The sequence below is a fragment of the Drosophila suzukii genome, chromosome 3, assembly GCF_043229965.1.
Source record: "Drosophila suzukii chromosome 3, CBGP_Dsuzu_IsoJpt1.0, whole genome shotgun sequence".
Taxonomy (NCBI): Eukaryota; Metazoa; Arthropoda; class Insecta; order Diptera; family Drosophilidae; genus Drosophila; species Drosophila suzukii.
The window spans coordinates 4,170,874-4,197,082 of NC_092082.1; the positions used below are offsets into that span (position 1 = coordinate 4,170,874).

Below are 26,209 nucleotides of genomic sequence, written 5' to 3' on the forward strand. Positions count from 1 at the left end.
GTTGGTGGGAAAATCGCGGCAATCGTTTTCACGTCTTTTTCATATTTATTATCATTTGCAAGTCTCGTTTTGCTTCGGTTCGGTCTTTTGGTTTTAAACTTTTTCGTCCCGAGCGTAAAAATGCAGATGAAGCCGAAGGAAAAAAAGAGTTTTTCCTGCTGTAGGCAGGAGTTTGTCATCTGGGACAGAGACTGTGTCTTTCGTTTTCACTTGGCAATTAATCAATCACTCCAGCTCGACAGGGTTTTTGGAAAAGCGGCAAGGGGCCACCAAGTTAAAAATCAGTAAATCAGTGAGAGTATTTTATTGAGATTTTACAATTAAGCAAGTAGTCAGCAAGGCATTAGTCTTTGTAATTGGTCAGAGCTAGCTTTTGTTCCAAAAATTAAAAAGGGTATTACAGTGGATGTCCACCTATTGACGAAGCGCACCAGGAATGTCTACAAGGGCTACTACTCATCGAATTATTAAAACATCGTATCACAAAATTATCGAATTATCAAATCAAATCATCGATTCTTCGAATGAATCTTGAATAACCACATCATCGAATCAAATCATTGATTCACCAAATCATCGGATCAAATCATCGAATCACAAAATTTTCGAATCATCAAATCACCAAATCAACGAATCTTCGAATGAATCTTAATAACCAAATCATCGAATCGAATCACCAAATCATCGAATCACCAAATATGCGAATCATCAAATCATGAAATCATTGAGATATCGAATCACCAAATCATCGAATCTCGAAATCATAAGATCATTGAATTATAAAATCATCGAATCATCAGAATCATAGAATCATCGATTTATTAAGTGTTCTAAATTTTTCTGACACGGCTCTGGTTTGTTTTTGAATCTGTTCGCTAAAAAGATCTTTAAATATTAATCTTAATCAGATTTTGGTTTCGGTTGATTTTCTCTGATCTGAGTTAATTTTCAGTCAAACCCGAAGAGCTCTTCCTGATATGCATTTTTACATAAGTAGTCAGGATCAGCACCCCCTAAATCCGCCCCATTGTTGACCTACCCCCAGCTTATTCCCCTCCCCTCATTTCACCCCTTTTCCCAACATATAGAGCATTGCAGCAAAAAAAAAACAAAATAGCCTGGCGGCCAAACGAAGGCAATCACGATTTTGTGGCTGAAACGTTTTTTGCGCGTTTTCAATTTCCCATTTTGGTTTTTCTTCTCGTTTCGCTTGGGGGTGGTGGGTGTTTGGCGGGGGGCTGTGGGTGGAAAGGCCACGCAGTCGCTGGCAAGAGGAAACAGATACGCCTGTCCACAGATCGCAAAAAAGTCAAAATAAAAAGACCAACAAAAAATAAATAGAAAGAGAGCTATATGGCTTTAACTTTTTGGCCGGCGCTTGTTGCGTTCGTTGAGGCGACGCTAATTGTTTCCGTCTGTTAATAAAAATATTTCAGATCAGTAACAAATTGAAAACAAGGCTGTGGGGATACTAAAGGCGAGTTGGTAGGCAGTTTGTAGACTGCTGTTTATGCAACGCCTCACGAAATGCAAATTGACATTTACGTGGTTGCAACACCAACAAAATGCCAGACAGTCGGACATTGGGCCACCACCACCGGCTTTATAGCCTGGCAAATAAGGAGCAACACGATTTGGCCACAAAAACAAAACAAATAGAAAATAAATAAGGCCCAGACTGAGAAAAGACAAAAAATTGTTGGCGACACTTTTTGCCGTTCCTGTGCCTTCGGTTGTAAGTGTGTGAGTTAAAGGTCAATGAGTTTGGGGTTAGTGGACCTGAACCTGGGAGCCTGCCAACAGTTTCGTTGTGCAACCTCCAATTGGGAGTCCCAGATGATGGGATAATGTCAGCCAAAGAATCGTGTCGCATTTGGCTAAATTGCCAGCCATTTTTGGTGCGTCGAAGGGAAAAACAATGGTGGAACCGAAAGATTTTCCGCAGAACACTTTCCCGCCAAATGGGGGAAAAGTTCGCCAAGCGTAACCAAGAGCTAAAATCAAATGGGTTGACCTCATTAACCAAAGGGTTATGGAGAATCGGGGGAAAAGACCAGGCCGCCGAAGAAAGAGAACAATAAAATTACAATAATCGCTTGGGTAATGCTCTTCGAAGGGGCGAAAGGGGCGGTGTTCAAGCGACCATGATGATGATGAACTTGCAAAGACGACTGCCGATGACAATGACTCTTGTATCGCCCGCTCTTCTATATCTTCTTTTTTTGGCAAACTTGGTTACGCTTTAGAGAATTTCTCCCCCTATACACAAAGGTTAACAAACCTTTCAAGAAATTGGCCAAAAGCTTAACGGTGAATAATAAGATAGTGCACAGTCATAAAAAATAAGACTTGGATGTTATTTTTCTTAGCATTACTAATATTTTTCAATATGTCTCATCTAATAGAGGCATTACTTTAGTTAAATGACAGAATAGAAGATTATACAAGTTGAATATTTATTTTAGAATGAGTTATTTTTTGTAAAGTTTAACATTTTCTTTGCCTAAAGAATTTGTTTGGATTATTTGGTTGATTTCCCAATGTCAGGTTAAAGTTCTAGTTTTTTATCTGTCAGGGAGAGTTAACATAAAGTTAAATTGTTTGTAAAATTAATTCGTTTTCTTAATGTGATGTTGAATATTCCAACTGACAAACCTCCAAGTTAAATAAATTTAACATTAAGAGTGTCCCTTTCAGATAAAACATAACATCATATATGAGAAACTAAATGTAGTATCAATTTATCCTAATGACAAGTTAACATGACATTGAGAAATCGGCCCTTGGTAAATAAAATGGTCAGACTAATATAATAATATTGTTTAAAAATTAGCAAATGACTACAGATATAGGTTTTTATTCGGTTACAAGTTTCCAATAAAATTTTCTCAAATTTTTCCCCAGTATTATCGGCGATCTCATGTTTGGGTCCCATCTGCATGCGGTTGCCACTAGCAACATTTGACTGACATTCGATTTTCGCAATTCGCAATATGCTCGCTCGGCTGCTGTTGACTTGGCTGATTTCTACCGATTTGCGATTTGTTAATGGCTCGAATATTAAGTTACAATTATCTGATGGACGGCCATCTCCACTGTCATGGCCACATTTCACTTTCAGCAAGATCCGAGCGACGAGAAATCGTGATGAAATTGATTTGCGGCTCTTTACTATTTTTTTTTCTTATTCGCCATCATAGTTACCGACAGCTCTCTATCTGTCCATCCGTCCCTCCTCACCGATATCTCCTTATTTTTCTCAGCATCTGGGAAACTGCATAATTTTCTCGCTTTCCAGCTATTTTGCATTTGCCATTTGTCTACTTTGCTTCTCTGGCGCTTCCACCGATATTCCTCTGTCAAATTGCCAAGCGGCAAGCGACGGCATTTTCCTCTGATTTTCCTACAATTTCCCCCCCTTGGTTTTCCCACCCACTGAAACTGCAGTCTCAAAGTTGGCTCTTTAACACGAAACTGAATTTAATTTGCTTTTCTTCGTTTCTTTTGCATTTATTTGGCATGTTTGTTGTCTAATTGAGCGAGAAATTGCCGTTGATTGATTGTTTTGCATGCAATGTGTTATTTTTTATATTGTTATTGTTACTGCCATTTCAATGGCTGCATTTATTTCCCACTTCGCAACGGTTAAATGCGATTTAATCAACGTTCTGTAATTGTTTGCCAACAATTTGCAACGGCAAGTAATAAATCTTTTCCTCTATAAGACAAATGTCAGCTACTTCTTGTAGAAATGACTAACGATAGAAAACAGTCGAAAAGTCTTTAAGGCACTTAAGCTGACTGCTTGTCAAAACTTTACAGTTTGTTAGACTTCAAAGAGTTGTAAAATTTTAAAGTATATTAAGTGGCGACCAAACAAGCGGCAATTATTTATGACTTCGCTTGAATTTAATGCATATTGGCAATTCCCAAGCTGCCAGTCTTTTATATTATTTTTATTTAAAGCGACAACATTTTAAAAGACTGGTTAATTGTAAAACATTGCCCATAAAAATGGCCGACAATGTTTGGTCACAACATATGTAATAAATAACTTGTGAAGTGCCTCTTTTAATGAATTAAAGGTATTATTTATGGGGATAGTTGATGTCTGTTATTTATGTATTTATCATCCTTTTGAAATTATGCGGGAGGTTTTAAAAAATCCCAAATCCCATACCAAAAAATCTAAATAAAATTAATATTAATATTACTAAAAAATATGATAGTAATATTATATATATTTAAGGTATGATAACACATTTTTTATTATATTTATGTAAACATTTGGTGTCTTTTTGAAATTTCTTTCATGTCATATTCATTGATGGTGTCATTCATTGGTGTTACTGATAATTCCTGAATTTCTTTATACAATAAAAGAGTTCATTTTTTTAAAATATTATTTTTTGTGATTTTTTTACACCTTTAGAATTTAATTTTTCCTGTGGAACCCGAGGACTTTAGGAGTGTATCTAATGCGGCACATTGTTCGGCCTCCTTGTTTGCCAATGGAATTGTCATGTTTATGGTAATTAACAGTTAATGGGTTCTACGCCATTGCAGTTGTTAATTAGCAAACATGGAGTGGATTCTGCAGGCCACACAGCATATGTTGCACTCAGTCTGCAGTTCTTTGTGTGTTTTTAAAGTGCAGCTCTTTGTTTGTGCAGCGATATTTCCTCAATTGAATTTCACAGAGATAAACCGACAGCACAACCGACCCCCCTCGACCAAGAAAATAAATATATTGCAACGAGTTGTGGCCACAAATCGCAGCTTATTAATTCCCAAACAAAGTTCGCCAAAGGCCGTAGAGTTTCCACAATTTCGACGATCTCCGGCTGGCCGGTCATTTATCAATTCAATGGCTTTTTTGGCCCCCATCCCCCTTTTCAGTTGTAAGTGTGAAAAACTGGAGGGGGGGAGGTTGAAAAAAGGTGGAAAATGGGAAATGGGCAACGGCAGCATCGCATTAACTGCACAGGTGTCCACTTAATTGACAGCTAACGAGGCACAGAGGAGCAGACCAGAGACCATAAACCCTGGCCAGACACATCAATATTTGATGAAGTGCATGTCGCTTCGATTACACAGGAAAAATATGAAAAACAACGGTCTGGGCAGTTAAAATGGTTTTATATTCATGTATTTCAAGAAGAATATATTCTTGATAATGTAGTAAAGAACGGAAATATTATGTATTTAGCTCTGCGGATATATTAAATTCATGTGGACAATTTGGTTTTCCCTCTGTGTATATGAATATATTGAATACAAAGTGGACAGGGTTTAATACAGGTCTTGGGCTTTTTGATTTATTTTAACCTGGTCAGAAGCGAGGTGGCAATCGCAGGTGTCTTTCACCGCAGTGAGGACAGAAGCCCAGATTTGGAGGAGGTTCTCGTAGGCTTTTAAAGGAGTCTTCACTTGTACCATGAAGATTGCATTTTTTCTTTGAGAATCGTAGTTGGCAATCCTCAAGGTGCTCTTTACAGAAATCATGGTTTTGATTATATCTTTTTGGGTGGGAAATCAGAGGTGTACTGATTCTCCGTTTTGGCCACCTTGTAGGTATATATCTAGTGACCTTTTTCAGTCTTAGCTCATCCTCTGAATCGGAATCATAACCAACTAGGATGGATTTAAGGGGTTCCAGCAAAAGTTGGTTTCCCCCGCTTTGTCGTTTCTCCTCCATGAGGCACATGGGAGAGGGAAAACGCTGGCAACTGCCACGGATTCTATCTATATGCAATTTCTTTTCCAGATCCTGCTGGGCCATGGCCAGAATTCGCCAGATGGAGGCCCCATCTGGTCCATAACGCTCATTGTACTTCCTTTGCTCCTCATACATAAGATATCTTAACTCATGGAGCTGTTTCCAGCGATCAAACAAAGCCTGCCGATTGTCAAAATTGTCTTCCTCTCTTTTAAAGACTTGCCATCTCTGATTGAGTTCTCCATCCGACATCTTTTCTACCTCATGGGGCATCAGCTGAAGACGTCTTGCCCAGAAAAGAAGTCGCCTTTTGGCCAATTCTTTTTGACGATCGTAACGCGAAACAGAGATGTACTCCTCATCCATGGCACTTCCTCCTTCTCCCCTCAAAACATTTGTGAATTTTGACTAACCGAATTCCGAAATTAAACAACTTCTAGGTTTGCTATGATCTAGGGGAAACTTACCCACTGAACTGATTACATAGGTGGCTGGCGGTTTCAGGACGCTGCGGGCAAAGGCTCCTCGCAGGACCTCCAGGGCACAGGGTTCAGCCGTAACCAGCAGCATTCCGGGCGCCACATGTCCTGCGTATTTCAGCGCCCTCGTGGCAGCAGTCAAAGGTCCATTCCACCAGCATTGCGCATTGGCAGCCAGGAAGTTCTGAAAAAAATATAAAACAAAATTCAAAGGTCAGCAAATGGTTACTGATAACAGGGAATGCCTGTTACTGGAAAAAAATTGACATCTCCAATTAATAAAAGCCCGTCAACCTTATATAGATTAAATATTTTGGGTAATTTTTAAAAGAACTACAACAGAAACCTATCCTGTTCCTAATATTTTCTCCTATATTAATATTTTTGTTACTGATTACTTCTATGATATCCCTATTATAAAAGCCGAAATGCATTAAAACCTGGAAATGCCTTTAAAGTGAACAACCCCTTAAGGAAACCCAACGAATCGGGCGAAAAAGGGGTGTCTCTACCGGTCTTTACATCCATTTCCAGTGGGAGTCTGCATCTCATCAGCTAATTGACAAATTGCAGAGCACCGCGTGGCATAATTGGCGCGGTGCTGTCTGGCTTAAAGAGCCATCCATCTGTGGGCGTTGCAAGCGGTAACTGCTGCCGCAGCGGCTTTAACCTGATGGCTGGAAAACCGTCAATTAGCTAAAGCGGATCGCTGCCACGCCCCCGTATAAAGAGGCGGGGGATGGGGTGGCGCCACAAAAATAAAAAACCAAAAAAAAAGGAGGAAAATAAAGTAAAACCAAAAGCCGCCGTCTCATTGCTGGGAATTTATTTTTGGGGTACCCAAACCGAATCGAATCGTAACGAAACGAAATCCTTAACACGTTCTGGCCAAGAGGTTTCCATGGAAAGGCACGAAAAAAAATAAGAGAAAAGTGGGAGGAGTGCGGAAAAGTGGTGACTGGGGCAGCAAATAAATGTCCAATTTGTGCAGTGACAGGAACACTTGAGGCACGTTTTTGATGTAAACACGGACAAAAAGGGTCGAGAGTCACAGCAAAAAGCCATGGACAATGGAGCCAAAGGGATCGAGGATGAGGGAGGATTGCGACGATTGGGAAAGAAAGGCCAAGAGATCGATGTAGCCGCCGGAGTTTCACGCTTTGTGGCTTTCTGTGTCGCTAATGAACATCATCCAGTTTGAGCGATTTGACCTTTTGTGTCGATGGGCCATCGAGGGAATCCCGGGGCGGGCATCTCTCCCCCCGGGTATTGCCATTTCTTGTGGTCACTCCTCTTGGGCTTTAATGTCGCCTGGGTCTGGTATGCCGCTTATATAAGTTGGATGGCTCTCTACCTCTGCCTCTTTCTCCATCGCCATCTGCATCTCCACCTCCATCTCGATGGCTAAGATGCCCATCCATGCCCATTCCAACCTTCCGCCCCGGGCTGCTCAATTAATGCATGAGAAGGCGAAGAAATTAACTCGTCATTGCCTGCCCGTCAGGCTTTTGCTTTGGCTTCGGCTGTCACGCGCCGCCAGATGGCGCTCATCGTGCACTCGGAGAAAATCAAAGGGACAAGGGAGGTTTCTGGGAATTTAATGGAATCTTGGGAAAATATTCTAGTCGATGTGATGAACAACATAGCGATATATTTGATATTTTAATTTTGCTTAAATGTTGGAACATCCTAAATCTAATTTTTTCAAGAAAAATACTGGGTCCTAAGGAATCTATTTATGGGTTAATTCAAACGTCTTGGGTATTCTTACCTAAAATAAATTATTTATACATTTCGAAAAATATATTTTTAAACAAATCAAAATTGGGCTTAAAAAAGATCAAGTAATTCTCACTGTTGCATACTGTGCGTGTGGCGGCAGAAAATGGAGAAGCATGAAAAGCTGCGTGCGCTGATTGAAAGTTTGCTTATTCCATAACGTTCCAAATAAGTACTACTGGCTATGCAATAATCTAATTTCAATATATAAAAGTACAATATTTACAAAGTAAAGTAGAGTTTTATTACTCTTGTTATAATCTCATAAAAAATTCTAGGCAATGCTTTACTATTTACAAGACATTTTTCCATAGTGCATCTCATCCCCCAACCAACACTGTAATTATATTGCTGCATCATTGTGAGACACGAGACAAAATGCCAGAGACAGTCATCAACAGCCTACTTATAGAGGCTTTCCATCGATCAAAGGGATCTGGTTTGGGACCTGCGCTTCGAGGTGTCTGCGTTTCTCGTTTCTCGGAAGTAATGCAAAACTTTTAATAATCAAATCAAATGCTCACGCCGACCTGTGTGTCGCGCGTATGAAAGTCATTTTCACCGCGGGCTGAATTTGAAGTTTGAAGTTTCGCTTTTTGGCTGCTCTTGATGTCGTTTCATGTCTTTTATTATTATATCTTTTTTGGTTTGGCTTGGTTTTTTTTTTTTTTGTTTCGGGTGGCGGCTTTCGTTTTGGGACTTTTACTTAATTTCATGTAATAGAAAACTAAGCAACAAAACTCCCACAAAAGTAATGCTAAAAGACAAAACTATCACCGGGAGTTGGAGTGGAGTTTATGAATCGAGCCAAGAGTTGGCAGGAGGCCTCATGTGGGGAGGTTGCTGGTGAACCACTGATGTTGCTGCCGTGCTGCAACAGTTGCTGCCGTTGTAGATCTCTCGTGTGTGCCGCATAAAAAGATAATAACAATATACAAACAAATGCGCAGTCAGGCAGCCCGTAAGCCGGAGATTGCCAACCGCTGCGGACTTGGGGCTTAATAGAGTTATGATGAAGTATAATAATCCTTGACCTTTCCACCAGCCAACATCAAGTTGCAGCTACAAGTCAAGACCGCAGCTCTTAGGCACAAGTCAAAACGTTTTTGGGCTCTTTGTGTTTTTTCTTCCCCTGCCACATATTTTGCCGTTTTTGTTTGGCGGACCCTTCATTTGACTTTAAAAGGCGCCATTTAATTTCGCAAATGAGAAGCAACCGGGTTTGAAAATGAATATGTTATGAATTTCTCCAAAATCATTCAAAACACGGATTTCAAAAGGTGTCGGGGGACTTAATCCACATCCAAGAGGTGTGTTTTTCAGTTACAGATAAACTTAATTGGCACTATACATATCCACCAAAGCTATATTTTGTTGCCCCGGTCGAGGTCGTTTTAAATTTTCGTTTGCTTTTGTTTTTTGAAAACGCCTCTTTTGCATGGGAATCAGTTTAAAGCGAAATAAAATCGTTTATTTTATACTAATAGGTTTGATATTTATCATGGGAAAAATTAGTTTTTAAAGGGCAACATTTGTAATAATTTTTATGGTTATACTTTTTATACAGTTTACAGATTTGCAGAGGCAATCAAGATGACGATTGATGACCAATAATTACATAATTCATAATGGTTGTAGACACCCATCTTAATGGTTTTTCTCCTCAAAGTTCAAAATGTTCTTCGTGGAAGAAATTTCAGCTAGCTTTTTATTATAATAGCAGTTATACCGTAATTTATGGCTTCTTAATGGTCTTAAAATATTGCTTTGATTATTTTTCATCGTCAAAGTTCGTGTTTAACCGTTCCGCATCGAGAAAATGATAGGTTGCTTATTAGTTTAATAGCTTGTTATTTAATAATTTAATATTTTATTTCCCATTTATGCTAAAAGTTAATGATAACTTTGGGAGTTCAAAGCCAGACGTAGACTCACTGAGTTAATTATTACAGTGTCTGGCCATGCAATTTATTTAATCTTTTATTCCCCGTTGATTACTTTTAGGATTACACTTCGTATTTTTCTGCACTTCCAGCTCGTTTCCAATTATTTGAGGATTTCTCACGTCCATAACTTGTACATGAGCACCCCAGGACAGCTGCAGGTCCTTTGTTTGTGCCTTATCCCTGTCATCATTGTTTATTTGGCTCTGGTCAAGTGCCAGACAAAACCGGGGGTTGAGTCCATAAACCGTAGCGCCTGTCGGAAGCCTTGGCTTGCTGTACTTATAGGACGAACAGAGTTCCAATCAATGCGGCTAGTCCTGATAAGGATACAAATTGCATGGCCATGTCCGAGTGACGCCCACTTCCTCCGCTAAATTACCAATCCCCACCCTGCCCTTTGGACTAAGATGTGTACGGCTGACTGACTGCGTTTTTCTCGGACTCGATTTGCACTGCACTTAAAATACCAAATCGGATTTGGGGGGCGCACCACCCCACAGGCATTGACTTTGGTCAGCTATCGAGGGTTGCCAGGATGCTAGGTTCAATGACCAAGATATCTACTACTCTTGGCTAAACATGCGATTTGTTTTATTAGTTTTTCCCGAGCAAAATACACACAAGTAGCATGTACGAACAGCTGTTGGCAAAAGTCCTGCCCGACTGCAAGCCTTTCTGCCTGCCAAACAAAAACAGATCCAATGGATTGCGGCCTGGATATCTAGCAAGGCATCGCATCTGCAACTATTTCAACTTTTTGGCAGCCCATTGCGGTCGCTATTTTTGTTGCAATTAATAATAAAAACTTTCAACTGGAAAAGCTAAAAAACTCTCTCAAACTCTTTCCTATAAATGTGCCTGTTTTGTGGGAAAAAGTTTTGCAATTGCTAAAACTTCTAAAAAGTAAAACCTAAAAGGGAAATGGGGAAAAACATATGAACTGCTATAGACCTAAAGATATTTGATATTTTGATTGTAATTGGGGAAAATACTTTTTAGGTAGCCAGAAATTTAATAAATTATAAATTATCTTGTTGCAATTATAGGAATTTTTATATTTGGCGCCCAACGTGGGGCATTACTAATCATTTTTATAAGGCATACCACGTGGCTTATTTTATTCGATTGTGGTATTTATAGAACTTATACATAAATTAACTAGTGAATATTTTACATGCTTTAATAAAGTTATTTATTTACAGGAAATCCACCAGTAGGCCCAAATACGAAAGCAAAATGAACCTGTTAGACATGTAAGATAAACAAGATCGGCAAGGCACCTGGGTACAGCATAAATCCAATTCTTTTCAGATCTAGTTCTTGGATCATGAAACGATCTATTTACATAAACACAAATACGTCTTGGCACCACAAACAGTGGGCATACATACATATTTATACGCTCAGCATTTACATACTATACCACATAGATGAATATAAAAGGTATCAGCTGTAAAAATCAGCACCTCAATTTAAAACCGAAGCGTGAAAAGTCTATTAGAGGTTGACGGGCGGCGACGATGGTGACGAAGGCGTCTGGGAGCACTGTGGGAACAATCCAGTGTGCTGCAGTCAGCTCCAATTCTACCCCATAGCCCCCCTATACCATCCAATATCTAGATTTTCCACTGCACCTGTAGTCCGTTCTGCAGTTTTTTTCGTATATTTTTTATGTGCTTTGCTTTCATTGTTAGTGCATTTATTGTTATTGTTGCTGCCTTTTGTATTTCGGCGTTGAAGCTTCGCTGGCACTTGCTGAAATGTCTGGCCAAAATGAACACAGGGGGCATTGGGGTCTATTTGGGGCCTTTGTACTGCGACTACGGTGTCTGTCATTCACTTGCAGGTAGTTAAACACCGTATCTATGAGTGTGTCTAGCATTTAGCACGCAACTGGCTTTAAATGCAGCATACTACCCATACTGTATAAACCTTGTCATTCAATCAATCTGGCAAATCATGCGATCAGGGGGTATTCATCCAGAAGATTGCCCACCAAGTTTCGCGAAATGGCTGTCAAAGTTACTAATGAGAATTGGATTGCCCAAGGGGTATGAGTGTATTGTAAAAAAGCTTTAAGCTAGGTTTTAATTGCAGCCTTAGTACATCAATTTAAGACCTGCTTCAGGGTAGCATCATTATGGAGTAATTACTTTTGGGTAGATAATTGAATTTAACTTAATGAGTTACAGTTGTAATAGATTGAGACATTGAATTTTCACGCGGAAATTTACAAAGGAGAATGTGTCTGGATGAATCAGCAAGGTCTTTATTAGTTACGTAACTTTCTAGTTGAATCTTCTCGATCATCTTTTTAAGTAGAACAACAATTTGGCTCTATGATCCAAGTTACAGCCCTATGTAGTAATAATATCATTTCTTTGAGTCAACCATTTTTTATCACCTCGTGATAGATTTGTTCGCACTTTTTTTCTCTATTCATTCAAGAAATGTTACAATAATTGGAGGCTTTCATATTCGTTTTTTATTTTCGAACTTCCAAAAATATAGCTCCAGCTACCCAATAAACATGATCTCACAGACGCGGCGAGAAGCATGAAGATTGAACTACAAGTACGTGGGCCAATAATGTTTTTTCTTTTTTATGTTTTTTGGCTGGTGCTGCAATCTCAGTCCCCTGGCGTGACCGAAAACAAATAAATAAATAAAGGAGAAACGAGAGCTTCAACTTGAACTGAAGTTGTTTGCCACTGGACACCAATGGCCCCGGGCGACCTTGTCGAAGAAAATTATGCAATCCCTGGGGCAGGGGCAGAAAAAAGGCAGCAGGTGGAGCGGCAAGTCAAGCAGTCTCTGCTCAATGTTTGTCAATCAAATTAGTCCGGTGATGATTGCAATCGAAATTAATGAAAAGCAATCATAAGGCGCACGCCAACCAATTAAACCCACTGACGACAAAAAGTAAATTTGCGCTTAAACGATTGCACCATCGATTCAATTTCATTAAACCCAATCAAACCAATCGAAGATTGGGGCACGGGAAGGGGTTAATAACAATTCAAATCTGCTTTCTTTCTACCCGTTTGTAAGAGCCGCGTGCCGATAAATCAATTTGCTTGGCTCTTTTTTCTCTCTTTATTTTCCCTGTGATTGCATGAAATTGTATTTGAACAGTATCGGAGTTCCGAAGCTCGTAAGTCTTGTGTCTTTCCGTCCTAACCGGTGAATGTTACTGTCCAGCTGGAGTAAATTGATTCTGGAGATGGAGTTATACAGGAAAAAGATTCTTAAATTACCAAGAGGAAGTGTTCGTAATCAATTGGCAATAAAATGTGCCTTTTAATAAGAAGGTGACAAATAAATAATTGGTTTTATAGTTGCACTTAGTCAACTCAGTTGGTATTTAAAATAAACTTGATTATGAAAAAGAAGAGGAAGGACAACTCTAAATTGATATTATTATAGAACTAGTTAGTTTAATTGATAGTTAATATTAATTTTAATTGTACACCCGTAAATCTAATATTTTTTATAGATATTTTGAAAATGTTTTGATGATCATTTATTATTTGCCCTATATGATCTCACACTGTAAAGCATGAAAAACAAAATATGACAGTTGCGAATGAGATTAATGATTCCCATGTCAAATCCCATAAGCCTGTGAAGGATATCGCATTGTAGGCCATCTCGGCCTCAACGTGTCCGACTCAACCTTCCTTTCCCAAAACGCTTTGTTTCCTAACGATCACAGGTTTACCTTCGTTCTAGCCCGATCGAATAATTCCGTTCCCAGACTTTCCATTTCTCGGTGATATTTCCAGAGCCAGTTTTGCCAACAGTTCATTTAGGTTTTTTTTATTTTTTATGCGATTTTATGGACCTGCCTTGCAAATCTCAGGCTGGCGGTTCTCAGGTTGGCAGAATAACAGAATGGCAGAAAGAAACTCCCGCGCTCTAGACATGACGCAATCGGTTCGCATCCGTTGAGCTATTTCAAAACTTGTTGCAGGCTTATTAATTTGGCTCGGAGCACCGAAAGCACAACTAAAACAAGTTGATTTAGGTGAAGTCATTTGCGTGCAGCGAGACACTAAACACTGAAACCGAACACTAAGCACGGCAACAGAAAAAAAACCGACAAACAACAACTAAAAACAGAAAATAAAACAACTGCGAAACAACGAAACAGTTCAGAGATCAGCTCGGGGCATTCAGGAGATCAGAGTTTGGAGTCAAGTCGGTCTTCGGCTGTTTGTTGTTCGTTACCTTAGTTTTTTTTAAGTTTTTCTTAAGTTTTTTTTTTCGTTTGCCAAAGTCCAACCACGCCGCACGCCTGACAAATTTGCGCAAATAATAAAAACAGATTTTAAATGCCTGGAAATTGAGTCTGCCATTGCGGCCTTAAATCAGTTTCCTCCCCGGCCGAACTGACATTTAGAGCTTTACTGGGAAAACGGCAACGAGGGCCCAAAACTCAGCGCTTAAATGGTAGAAACTTTATGGGCTTTGTCTGTTTTCAGCGCCTTTATTATTGCTAAAAATATATGCTTTTCGCCGTTTTAATTATATTCATTGCGTTTCTTTATATGGTCGTTAGGAAAGTAACAAATATATGCCACGAATAACAAAGACTTCCTTATGATTTATTGATGTTTTAAATGTCGACTTGAGTCTATAAAAGTTTACTTAGTGTCAATATGTTTGTTTTGCTTTTGCTTACAAATTAATATTGCTTATTTACAAACTAAGGAAAACTGGTAGTTGTTGGTGATAAAATTGTATTGTTATTATTATGAGTTTAGAAATGAATATTAGCTGGCAAATCAATTTTTCTACATACAGTTCTAAATAACAAAAATATTAAATTGCCCGGGAGATAATAAAGTTTTTTGACATCATAAAGACCAGAAGTCGTATATCTGTTTTTACACGTAATTCGGTGAAGCCCTCAAGGTTTTTAACAATTTATATAATTACTGCTCTGCTCTTTTTATGGGAGTAATAAATATATTTTTTTCATAGGCTCATTTAGTAATAAGACAATGTATACCTTCATTGTGATTCTTTAACCTTCCCAAATTGTCTCGTAATCGCTTCTCAGCCGGTATAAAAAGTTTTTAAATAATGGCACGCCCTAAAACTTGAGCAACCACACCGGAAACTCTTGCCCATTCGATATGGTCGATGGTTGAGCAGAAGACCCGCCCTAGGGAGTATATTTCCCTTCCTCAATTCGCGGCGCCGGCACCTCAATCTACATAATTCACACTTCATTGAGCTCGGAAATTTACGATAAAATACTCGGCTGCATTATCGTTGCCCGAGTCGAATTCTTTCGGCTTCTCCATTCATCACTGAGCATTTCCCCATTCATGTTCTCGGCATTTTTTCCATCAATTCACGCACTTTTCATTCCAGCCCTGCCCTAAATGCTTTTGGCCCCTAAATCATCATGTGCCTGCCCCTCGTTTATATAGTTCATAGTTCTATTCAGGGCACGCTTCGCATTGGTTCTTATCTTGGGCTAAACTTTACAGACCGAAAAGAGGCACGTAATATTAATTAGCCCAGCTCGAAACTCAGTCGAAAAGCCCGAAAATGAATGACCAGCGATTGTTATGTTGTGCCTTCCACATATACAGAGAAAAAAGTGAAAAAATCGACTCAGGGGAATGTTTATGCGACACTTTTTAGTATGCAAAATGCAAAACCCAAAAGGCAATGCAAAAAAAAAGGGAAAAGAAAAACATCATTAAAAAACACAAACGAGAACAACTGAAATTGAGCTTGGCAGAAATATAAAAGACAAAAAGCGGCACTGCCTTTTCATGTTTCACACTTTTTGGCAGCCCAGCAATTAAATTGAAATTAGCCTGCATTGTGAGTAAGTTAAGTGATTCACAGCGAGGTGTTGGTGGATAATGTCCCCCCAGAAACTAAAAATAGATCTTGTAAATACAAAATGGGTATACTAGACTAGTAAGAAGGAATGATATTAGTTTTAGATAGATATATTCGGAATTTTAAGGTAAGGTTGGAATCTAAAGAAGTGGTTTTATGAGTGAAATTTTTGTCAAGAGCATATCAAAATATTTTGAGTCATAACATAAAATGTATTTTAATATGATTCTACATATCTAATATTATTTATTATAATAATTTTGTCAGTTGAAACACCAGTTATAAGGCTGTGAAAATATTAAAGCTGCTGCCATCAAAAAGGTATTCAAAGCTATTAGCTAAACTATTCAAAGTTTCCCAATTTTTCGCTCATCATGTGGCGCAACATCAATTAACACTTCAAACTTGAACTTGTCAGTCCGTGAGTGACGTCATCTCGGGTGGCGATTTGTGCATTAAACAATGGAAAGAACAACAATAAAAATCAGCCACCGAAAAAGCTCAAAAACATCGGAAGCAGCAGCCGCAACAAAAGAATTGATTTAAAATTTAAATTACTTTTCAGCCGCTACGAAACGAGTTAAAATATCATCGAAATGCTAACAAAATGAACAACTTCGATCGGCTGCCTAAGGGTTCCATGAACTCATAAGTTATTTATACACATACACATAAGTATTTTGGGTATTATCTAGGGGACGCAAACGGCTTCCTGGCCAAAAAGTTTCGGAGACTTTGGTTTCTTTTCGAATGTCATCAATAACAAAAGCGGTGGGTAATAAAGTAAGAGCCACGAAAATGGCGAATGTTGCAAGTGCAATACGTTTGTTGCAAATGCAGTGCAATATTTGTGGCAGTCTGGGTCTAGTCTAGATGACGCCCTGCAGAACGGAACCGTGCAACCTGTTAGGGGGATTTGTTCCCCCGTTTCGTTCCGGGCCATTTATTTTCATGGGAAGTGGTCGCGAATAAAGGGAAACGCCACTGCCACCGCCACCGCCACCCGAAACCCCACCATAGCGACCTTGAGCGGGAGTTTCAGTCCATCGTCACCTCACCTCCATTGGCTGTCTCTCTCTGGCCGAATGTCGCCCTCTCCCTCGCTCAGCCTCACGCACTTTTTGCAGTTCAAAAACTGGACAACCAGTTCGCAAACCAGTTCCTTGCACATTAAAAGCAGAAGAAGCAGAAAGCAACGCGGGGGCCACACTCAGAAAAATACCTAGGAAAGGGCTACTAATTGGGAATATGGGTGTATTACTTCAGGATTCCTACTTATTTATAATTTTAAGAAATGTGGGTAAAAAACAAGTAGATTTTATGTACTGAAAGGGTTTTCCATGGATTTCCCTAGTCAACATTTAAATAATCTTTCTATATCCTTTAAATTTAGAAGTGTCTTGATATATTTTATTTACTTACAAGCCACCAAAATATTTATATTTATATTTAACTGGTTTAAAATGTATAGATTAGAATGCGTAAATATTCTCAATGAGATAGAATTTTCCTTAAAGTTTGATTATTTCAGTCATTCTCTTATATTACTGAAAAGCCTCTGATTATTCATTTTAATACTAACTTAACTTTCATTTTGTGTTGGGTTGTTAGAAACCACAAAAACAATGTAGAACTTTTATGGGCTGTAATTCTACACAAAGCAAAGCATACTTCTGAGACTTTTGTATATTGCGGTGTCACATAAATCTCTGAAGATATTAAAGTTGGTAAGAACACTTTTCTGTTGAAACTTAAATAGCTATGGATAGGATATACTGACAAAGATCTAAGTTTTTCAAATATTATATCAAACTTTGGGACATTCCAGGAGGAACCATATTTCTGGTAACTTTTTAATATCTCGCCCTCTACTTTTTTCTAGCCGTGCACCAATCGAAACTCACCTGAAATATCATATATCCCGAGTCGTACATCCAAAAGTCCTCGGGCGTGTGGCCGGGCTTGGTCAGCTGAATGGCCAGGCAGCGCTGCAAGATCAGACGGCAGCGCTGTGGACCACCGGGTGACTTGGTGCCCATTTCGGTTGCCTTTCTGCTGGCGGGTTTCTCGGTTTCTTGGCTCTTTCTTGGCCGCTGCTCTTGCCTGGCTTTCCCAGATTTTTTTGTTAACCGTCTAAAAATAACGCCAAGTTGAGGCCTAAGGATCTGGCACTGTGTTTGTGTGAGTGTGTGTAAAAGGTTCTTTTAATGGTCAAGCACTTGGGCAGCAAAAAAAACAAAATACAGAACCGAGAGGAACGCGATAAGAACGAAACCCGTATTTGCAGAGTTTTATCTCTTTTTTCTTCTTTTGTTTTGCTTTTTCGGCCAGGCTACATTTTACTTTTTGCACACTTTATAGACCGGACTTTTGTGGCTTTTTTTGGGGAATGAACTTTTCACATCAACATTATATTATCCCAGCATCTCGAAACGCGACGCCTGCGCACTAAATCACTCAGTACTCGGTACTCACTACTCGGTAGTACTCAGTACTCAGTGAGTACTCATACCCACTCCGAAATGCGAACCCGAACCGAACAACCGAACCGACCGAGCAACAAATTCGAAATGAATCGCGGCGCCAAGAAAAAGTGGTTTCTCCCCCACTGTCTCTCTTTTTCTCGACCGCTCTCGCGGCGGAGAGCGGCATTCGTGCTGAGCGCAGTCTCCACTCGCCAACTTCTTTGGAGACCTGAAATGATACAAAAAAGGGGGGAAGTCGTTTTAAAACCTTGATTATTGAATCAATTAGATGTACAAAAACCGAAAACGGAAAAAAATAAAAAATTCATAAACTGGAGTTAGGCCGTTGAGATCGCAATCTTGTCGTCGTTCTGTCTGAGAGACAAACGGGCCTGCTCCTAATAACATCATCATCATATTCGTATCATTATCGTTAACTGTAAGCCGTGTTTGGCAACTGTTTTTGGCCAGACAGTGGGGCCTCTAATGTTCTAATTCGGATTTATGGAAGCAAGTTTTAATAATTTTAAAACCTAAAACGTTAGAGATTTGATTTTGATTCATTTTTAATAATAAGCCACATTATCAGTTTTGTTAATGCTTGATATACGCAATTTTACAAATGGTATGGGGGCATCTAGGGACTTAATGGTTTCTTAAAATATTTCACAATTCGCTGGGTAAAAAAAACTAAAATTGTTATTATTAAATTTGATGAACTTTTAATTTTTGTGTTTTTAGATATAGCATTAGCCTTACATAAATATGAAATTCACTTAAAAATTGCGTATGCATGTGTATTATTACCCTATTTTTGCTTTATTAATAGTAATCATTATTAATCACATAAATAATGTTGAAGCATTTAAGAAGATACATATTTTACATAAACAAATAATACACATTACGCTTTCTGTTACATCACAAACGAAAATCCATCTTTTGAGCCCCCACTGTATACTTATTTTTTGGCATACGTTTTTGCATTGACGAGTTACTTTTGGATTTTTTTAATGTGCCTTTCAGTCTTGCCTGGCGCTTGGAAGTCATTTCCTGCCCGAATTGCCGGATGTGCAAATGACTAAAAATGGGTTAATTAAAAACCATCTAGCAGTGATTTTATTTAGCATGATGTAAAGTCGTTTGTCCAAAAAGTCGTTCTCAATTCCATAGGTAGATCCCCCTCATTTAGAACCCTAGGGCAACCATCTATCCATATTTCAGAAATGGAGCTCGAGCCCAAGCGAAATCTAGGAAATGTCAGAATACTCATTCGCATCCATAATTGCGTATACGCCATGTGCGCCGACTGTCAATCACAATTCAAATGCAAATTCGTTCGCTTTCCGCACTGTCCAAATGCATTAAGTGGAAATGCATTAGCCTGACTGTCTTTTTCGGTGCGTCAGACAATCGGAATTTGCATAAACAATTACGATTTAACGAAATTACGCGATAAGGCTTGTGACCGAGTGAGAGATTTATTTTAATTTCCACGAGTGCTACGAGTGCCACCCGTAGACGGAGCATTTGTGGCACCATTCATCTTCCGAATTCGGTCAGAGCGCGCGCCACATCCATAACAAGAAAGTTTAGGGCCAAAAGCGAGATTCGTTTGCTTTCGGGGCCAATTAGATGGTGAGATCATCGCCCACATAGGTATATACGACTCTACCTTTACGATTCCCAGTCGCACAGATCAAGTGTGTAACGTAACCCCCTCCCTTTTGGGCATTTTCTTTTTATTATTTATTTATTGCGGCTTGTATTTGTCGACCCATTAAGCCACGGCCTTTGTTAGAAAACACGTTTCTTCTGGCCACATTCCCAAAAAGTAGAAAAAAAACCGAAATGAGAATTCGCCAGCAGCTCTCGACTCCGCTGGCCGTCTTTTGTTTGTCTTACAAATCACAAACATTATGAATTGGTGAAACGCTGGTCGCCGAGCTCAAAAGGTGCTAAAAAAATTTGCATAAATTATTATTAACAATTATAGCCAGCAGTTGAGGTCCCAAGAACTCCGACAGATTGAGTCTTGTCCCCAGGCTCTTTTATTTAAACCAGCCAGAAAAATATGTCAGCCTGGGTTTTTTCTAAAGTAATTTGCAGATTTGAAGAATTTAACAACGAAAATATACCTGTCACCTGGAACTGGAATGTTTTGGTACAAAAAAATTTGACAAGGGTATTTGAAACTTCGGACAGCCTTTCTTTTCTGGTTTTCGATTTTTTGTCTAGCCGGAGGCCTTACTTATACTTTGAAGACTTTGGCTCTGATTCGTTAATTTAATTTGCACATGACCATGTTAATGGTACATTTCGAGAGTCTTTTTTGCTCAAGAGACCATTGGCGAATGCTCAAAACAACTGAACAAGTCCTTGAAGTCTGGCCTTGAACTTCAATTGAGGATCGTCATTATGTTTTAGAATTGCACGATACAAAAATCGATCAATTATGAAATGGCCAGCATTCTCTAGTGGTAAACTTGAGTTCTTACGCAATTGCCTGAATGCTTTAAACAACTCGTGCTAAATTAACGCCTTTCAAGTCCAATGACATTGACAAATCAAAAACCTCAAATGTTAAATGCTAGATCTTCATTTTTGCCAAGGCCATAACGTTGAACTTTGAGATTCAGCCCATTGTTATCATATTTTTGTATAGAAAATGTTTCTGTAGATATCCTGATCTTCACTTGAGTAGTATGATTTGTGGCGGCAAAATTAATTACCGAAACATATTTCTAATATTGAATATTGTGACTGGTCTAAGGAAACTACAATTATTTTGAGGGGATATTTTAAGGAATGTTAATGGAACTGTTCTATGAATTACACCTACAGATTATATAATTTCCTTCTTTATAATTGAAAATATTTATGATTGAATGGTTTAAGGTTCCCATCAATTGATACCCATATTTCAACATTTCCACATGTCTTTTCATTTTTCTATAAATGAAATTCCCGATACATTTTTACCACTCCGAACCGACATCGGAATCCTTTTCTTCATTATAATGAGGCCTTATGCCGCCGCTCGCCTACACCTACACCCCCGACGATAATATTTGACAGCTTACTTTCAATTGCGACATCTAGTTAGCGCAAATTTAAGAGTGAAATAAAACAACACGATCGAACTGGGTATCGCTGGTTGGCTGAATAAATGGCCGACTGGATGGATGGATGGATGAATAGCTTAATGAAGCAAGAGCCTGTTCCGCGGTTCGCGGTTCGTGGTCCGTGGTCACTCAACGCGATGCCAGGCTCTTGGCACTCGATCCGATCCACCCGCAAAAGCATCACCCAAAAACCCCCTCTTCGTACCGCTTCATATTTCAGTTTTACGGTTCAACGACAACGACTTTGCACAGCGTTTTCAGAGGCGTAGAAGGGGGGTGCAAAACCGAGGAGGAGTACCGATCCAATTGCCGCAATGTGGCAAAGCAATCGATTTAAGCGCCGCATAAATTGAAGCCGGGGCTCCGACTTCGACTTCAACTTCGAGGAAAACCAAAAGGTTCCTCCATGTACAACATGATGAATTGTTTTCTTTGTCGACTTGTCGACTGTTGCGCCGCTTGTGGGCAACTTGGAAACTGAAAACTGAGGCAGAAAACTGAAAAAAACTGAAAAAACTGCCAACTGGCAACTAAAAACTGGAGGAGATCGCTGAATGATGGAGTGGAGCCGGGAATGAAGTGGCAGTGGGTGGGGGTTGGGGGAAAAGTGGCGCGGAAAAATTGCAAATTGTATCAAAAATTTAAATTTTCGCTTTCATTATGCGGCGGCAGCTTGCGCTCTGCTAATAGACCAACTGCCATTGTGTTTCTTTTCATTTCTTTTTTTTTTGCCTGGTTTATATCTTTTCTTTGCCAACGAGGCTTTTCCCTATTCAATTTTGACAGGCGCGTTTTTATCCAAATAATGAGCTGCAATTGTGAGGAGGAAAAATAAGTGAAATAACTTAAGGCTTACAAGTAATGGTTGGATTTTCGAGCGCCTAATAAGGTTTCTCCTATACCAAACGAACAACTTTTTATTGGGAGTTCTTAGTAGATTTACTTCGTTTTGAAAGTAATAATATTAAAACATAATTTAAGGAAATTATACTTGAAGACCTTTAAAATAATTTATTGTTTTCCAACCGCATAATAAGGATTTTCCTCCCCCAATCAGCGGCATAATTACATGACCATTCTCATCGAGCCCACTACTCGTATACGTGATGTGAATTTGCATATGCATTTAAACTGATGACGGCTGCGAAAACCAATGAATAATTATAAATCTGCAGCAAAAAAGTAAAATGAGGAACACAAACTCGAGTTGGGATTGTGGGGAAATACCTATCCAAACACAAAAGCAAATTTGAGAAATGCCAAAGATGCTCGACGAAGCCAAGAAATGACATGCCCATGTGCTCCTCTCGGGATGGCATCTCATAGACGTGGAGCGGTGGTCCAGACCACGACGGAAGAAGCATATTGCTGGCGGAGATGGGGAACGGAGATGGAGACGGAGTCACAGCCGGAGAAAATGTCTGCCAGGCGGAGACATTGCGGCAGACGATGCAATAACACCAGGAACTCCGATATTACAGATATCTGCCTCTTGAAATGCTCTTTCTCTTAAATACTTGAGCTACCTATTTAAATATATTACTAGTACATATTAAAAAGTGTTATATAAGAAATCACTGATTAATTTTAGTTAGCCATAAAATTTAATGTTTTTTTTTTACAACCTGAACATAAAATTGCCTTGAAAAGCAGGTGTACAAAAACTGTTTAGACACGTTGTCATAAAAACTAAATTAGTTAAACGATCATAAATATTTAGTGGTAAACATAAAAATTTGATATTATTATAAATAAAAAACAGAATAACAGTGTAAATATATTAGAGAGATGATCAGTACATTTACTATAATAAAGAAAAATATCATTAAAAAACTGCTAAAAGTAAACCTTTTAAAGTAAATGCGTAAACAAAGAAAAAGTTATACCATTTGGTGTAAACTGTTTTAAAAGATGACTTTAAAGGGAGTATAATTAAAAACATATTAGGCAAGCAATGAATATGTTTGTTATAATAAAGTAAAATATTATTAATCTGTTAAAGTGAAAGTGAAAAAGGAAACAACTTTTTTTTAAAACTTTTTTAAAAGTTATCTCTAATAAGTATTTGATAATCTAATCATTTTTTTAAGTTTCCTTAATGGAAAATCTAATTAATTGATTTAATAATTATAGTTAGGCTTTAGAAATTACTGGAAATTCTAGAACATTTACGAAATGTGTATCCATAGATAGCCAGGGAAACCAGCTCCATGGATTAGAATCCGAATACAATCATATATTCCAGTTCTAGGACCCAGCGAATATGCCCGATTTTCCAGATGCAGTTGTCAACAGAAGCCGCTAACAATAACCATTGATAACACCACAGCACAATAAGCAATCCACACACACCACCGAGATTCGTTATGCAAGCATCCAGTGCAGCGCATCTTCAATTTCAGCATTCTTTCGCCAGTCTGCGTCTGCATACTTGCCGTACCGCTCCCCGTACCGCCCCCCCCCCCCCCTACTGACAACCCCCTCCCCCTTGAAAACCCCTGGAGCATTCACATTGATTGCTCTGCCTGGTTGGAGCTTCGGTTTGGTTTTGTAGCTTAAGTTTGCCGCGTGAAAGCAAACATAGAGAAACCAACAGCCAACATATAAAACAGAAAGGAAAAGCGCAAAAAAAGTAATAAAATCAACTGAAATTGCTTAACACCCGGCGTAAAGTGATAATGGTCGGATTTATTTATTTGCTCGCTGCTGGGAATATCAAAACCGATTTAAAGGCTCTCCTGACAGCATTTACGGGAAGCGTTTATCAAAAGTCGTTTCATTAAAAGGTGTTGCCATTATTTTGGCTTTAACTTGAAAAAATATTGGTTTTTGATTAAAAAATATATTTTTTTAATGGGTACTTCGACATTAATAATTGATTCATTAGTTACATAATCGTACAAATTTAGGAAAGTGTTCAAAAAAGTTCAACAAGAATTTTGTAGGAGAAAGATAAAGCTTTTGACATTTTTATTAAGAGTTTTGTATTTCTTAAGAGTTTTTTTCTTGAGAGTTTTGTGTAAATTTATTTAAGATAAATGCTTGATGTCTACTTAGTAACTATACTTTAAGATATTTTGTAAATAGAAGTAAAAGATACTTTTCATCAAATTTTAATTCAATGAAAATCTTTGTTTTTACTTTAATTTAAAATTTAATTTAGGAAAATTTTTGTTTAAATTTATGAAGACTTTTATAGGAAATGGAAATTTTCCTAGGATTTTTATAAAAGATTTTTTATGTTTTTATATTTGTAAAATATATTTTTTTAGGTAAAGAGATATGCTAAAGTATTTGTTATTTCTTAGTAGTTAAGTGTACTTTAATTTCAAATACATTTTAACTTTACTTTACCAATTCTTTTAAGGTAAGTAATTTTATGAGCTTTCAAAAACCACGACAAGGTATTTGATTCCGTGAAATTGCAACTAATTAAACACAGACTGACTGGGTGACTGATATTTGATAACTGCCACACTCTGTGTGTTAATGCAATTTGATCGGCGTTTTGGTTTCGGTTGGCTTCCCATTAATCCTGGGCCACAATGCAGTCTTCCTCGTGTTTTTATTGCCGGCGGTTGTGTGCGAGTTTTGTCTTTTTCCTTGTCTCGTTTGTCAGACATTTGACAGTTGTTTGTTATTTTTGCACGTTGACTTTTCTCGGTCTGCGTCTGTGTGTCATGTGTCTGTGGCATATTTTCCATTTTCCCCATTTTCCGTGCCCCCACAGAGGTTGCCTAACAGACGCCCACTGTCCCAGCGCCACACCGCCTCCCGCCCCCTTTTTCCACATTGCCACATTTTGGATTTCAATTTTTATGGCAAGTCAAATTTTTTATATTTTCCTTTTTTTTTCGGCTGCAACCCGCTGCATTTATTGCCATTTTCGTAGTGAGACGAGGAAGTTGGAATTTGCATAGAAAAATGGAAATTAACAAGACCATTTGACTGGCTGTCCATCTAAGTCGGGGTCTTTCGCTCAGGCCGTCTCTTTCGCTCCCCGGCTGAATTTGCCATCCTGCTCTAGTGCCAAATGTTTGTTCGTCCTGTTTGTACATTTGTCCGTGCCTATATTTAGCTTTATGTAAACATGTTTGACCAACTGAACTGACTGAATGACTGACTGCCTCAGTTGGGAATGTTTGCAACTCCCCCTCAAAGTCCACTTCCCTCTCTTTCTCCACCCCGTATATCCGTCTCTTTCGCCGCCTGTGATGTAATCTCGGTAATGCATGCGACAAACTTTCATCTCGAATTGCAAAATCCACGCAATACGAAACAAAAGATCGCAAAGATTGGCTTACACTGTTTGAATAATAATTAATAAATAATACTTAATTCGAATTGGTATTCCCCAAAAGCCTTATATAAGCCCCAATTTTTTCCGTTTTGTTTACTTCATAATTGTGTATTATTTCTGTTTTGCTTGGGATCTCAATCTTTGGCTTACAGCAGCTGAGGTGAAATTTCTGGCAGTTAAGATGTTGCTGATGTTTCCCACGTGACCTCGAAGACAAACCTCACGTACAAGGATTTCTTTTCTTTTTTTTCTGACTGGGCCAACCTACACCACTTATATAAGTTAGTATTTAGGTATCTTGTATCGTGGAAAGTGAAAATTGATGCATACATCGTCATCACCAACGAAATCGGTTTCCTTATGGATTCCAATATTTTTATAATCTAGTCACGGAAATCCGTTTAATGGAAACCACGGCGATAGGAGAGAGAGTTCCCCATGATGATAATGTACTCCGTGCGGAGGGTTCTCTTGGCAAACGGAAATGTCAAAGTCCTCCTGTAATTCCAGATGATGTCATAATCAAATATC

The 26,209-nt window shown here is 38.7% G+C and overlaps 2 protein-coding genes across 2 annotated transcripts in view; both read right to left on the reverse strand.

Moving 5' to 3' along the window:
* The window catches only part of ko (Stork-head domain-containing protein knockout), a 62,685-nt gene that overhangs the window by 8,761 nt on the left and 27,715 nt on the right, over positions 1–26,209 (reverse strand). The window contains exons 3-4 of the mRNA XM_036815144.3: positions 17,693–18,482; positions 6,187–6,382 (exon numbers count right to left, since the gene is read on the reverse strand). Coding sequence (XP_036671039.2) covers positions 6,187–6,382; positions 17,693–17,827 — 331 coding nt within the window. The 5' untranslated portion in view covers positions 17,828–18,482. The remainder of the gene's footprint in view (positions 1–6,186; positions 6,383–17,692; positions 18,483–26,209) is intronic.
* LOC108013078 (uncharacterized) lies at positions 4,434–6,127 on the reverse strand (the record flags this gene model as incomplete). Its single annotated transcript, XM_017078698.4, has 1 exon — positions 4,434–6,127. A coding segment is annotated over one exon (795 nt), but the record flags the coding sequence as incomplete, so codon positions are not given.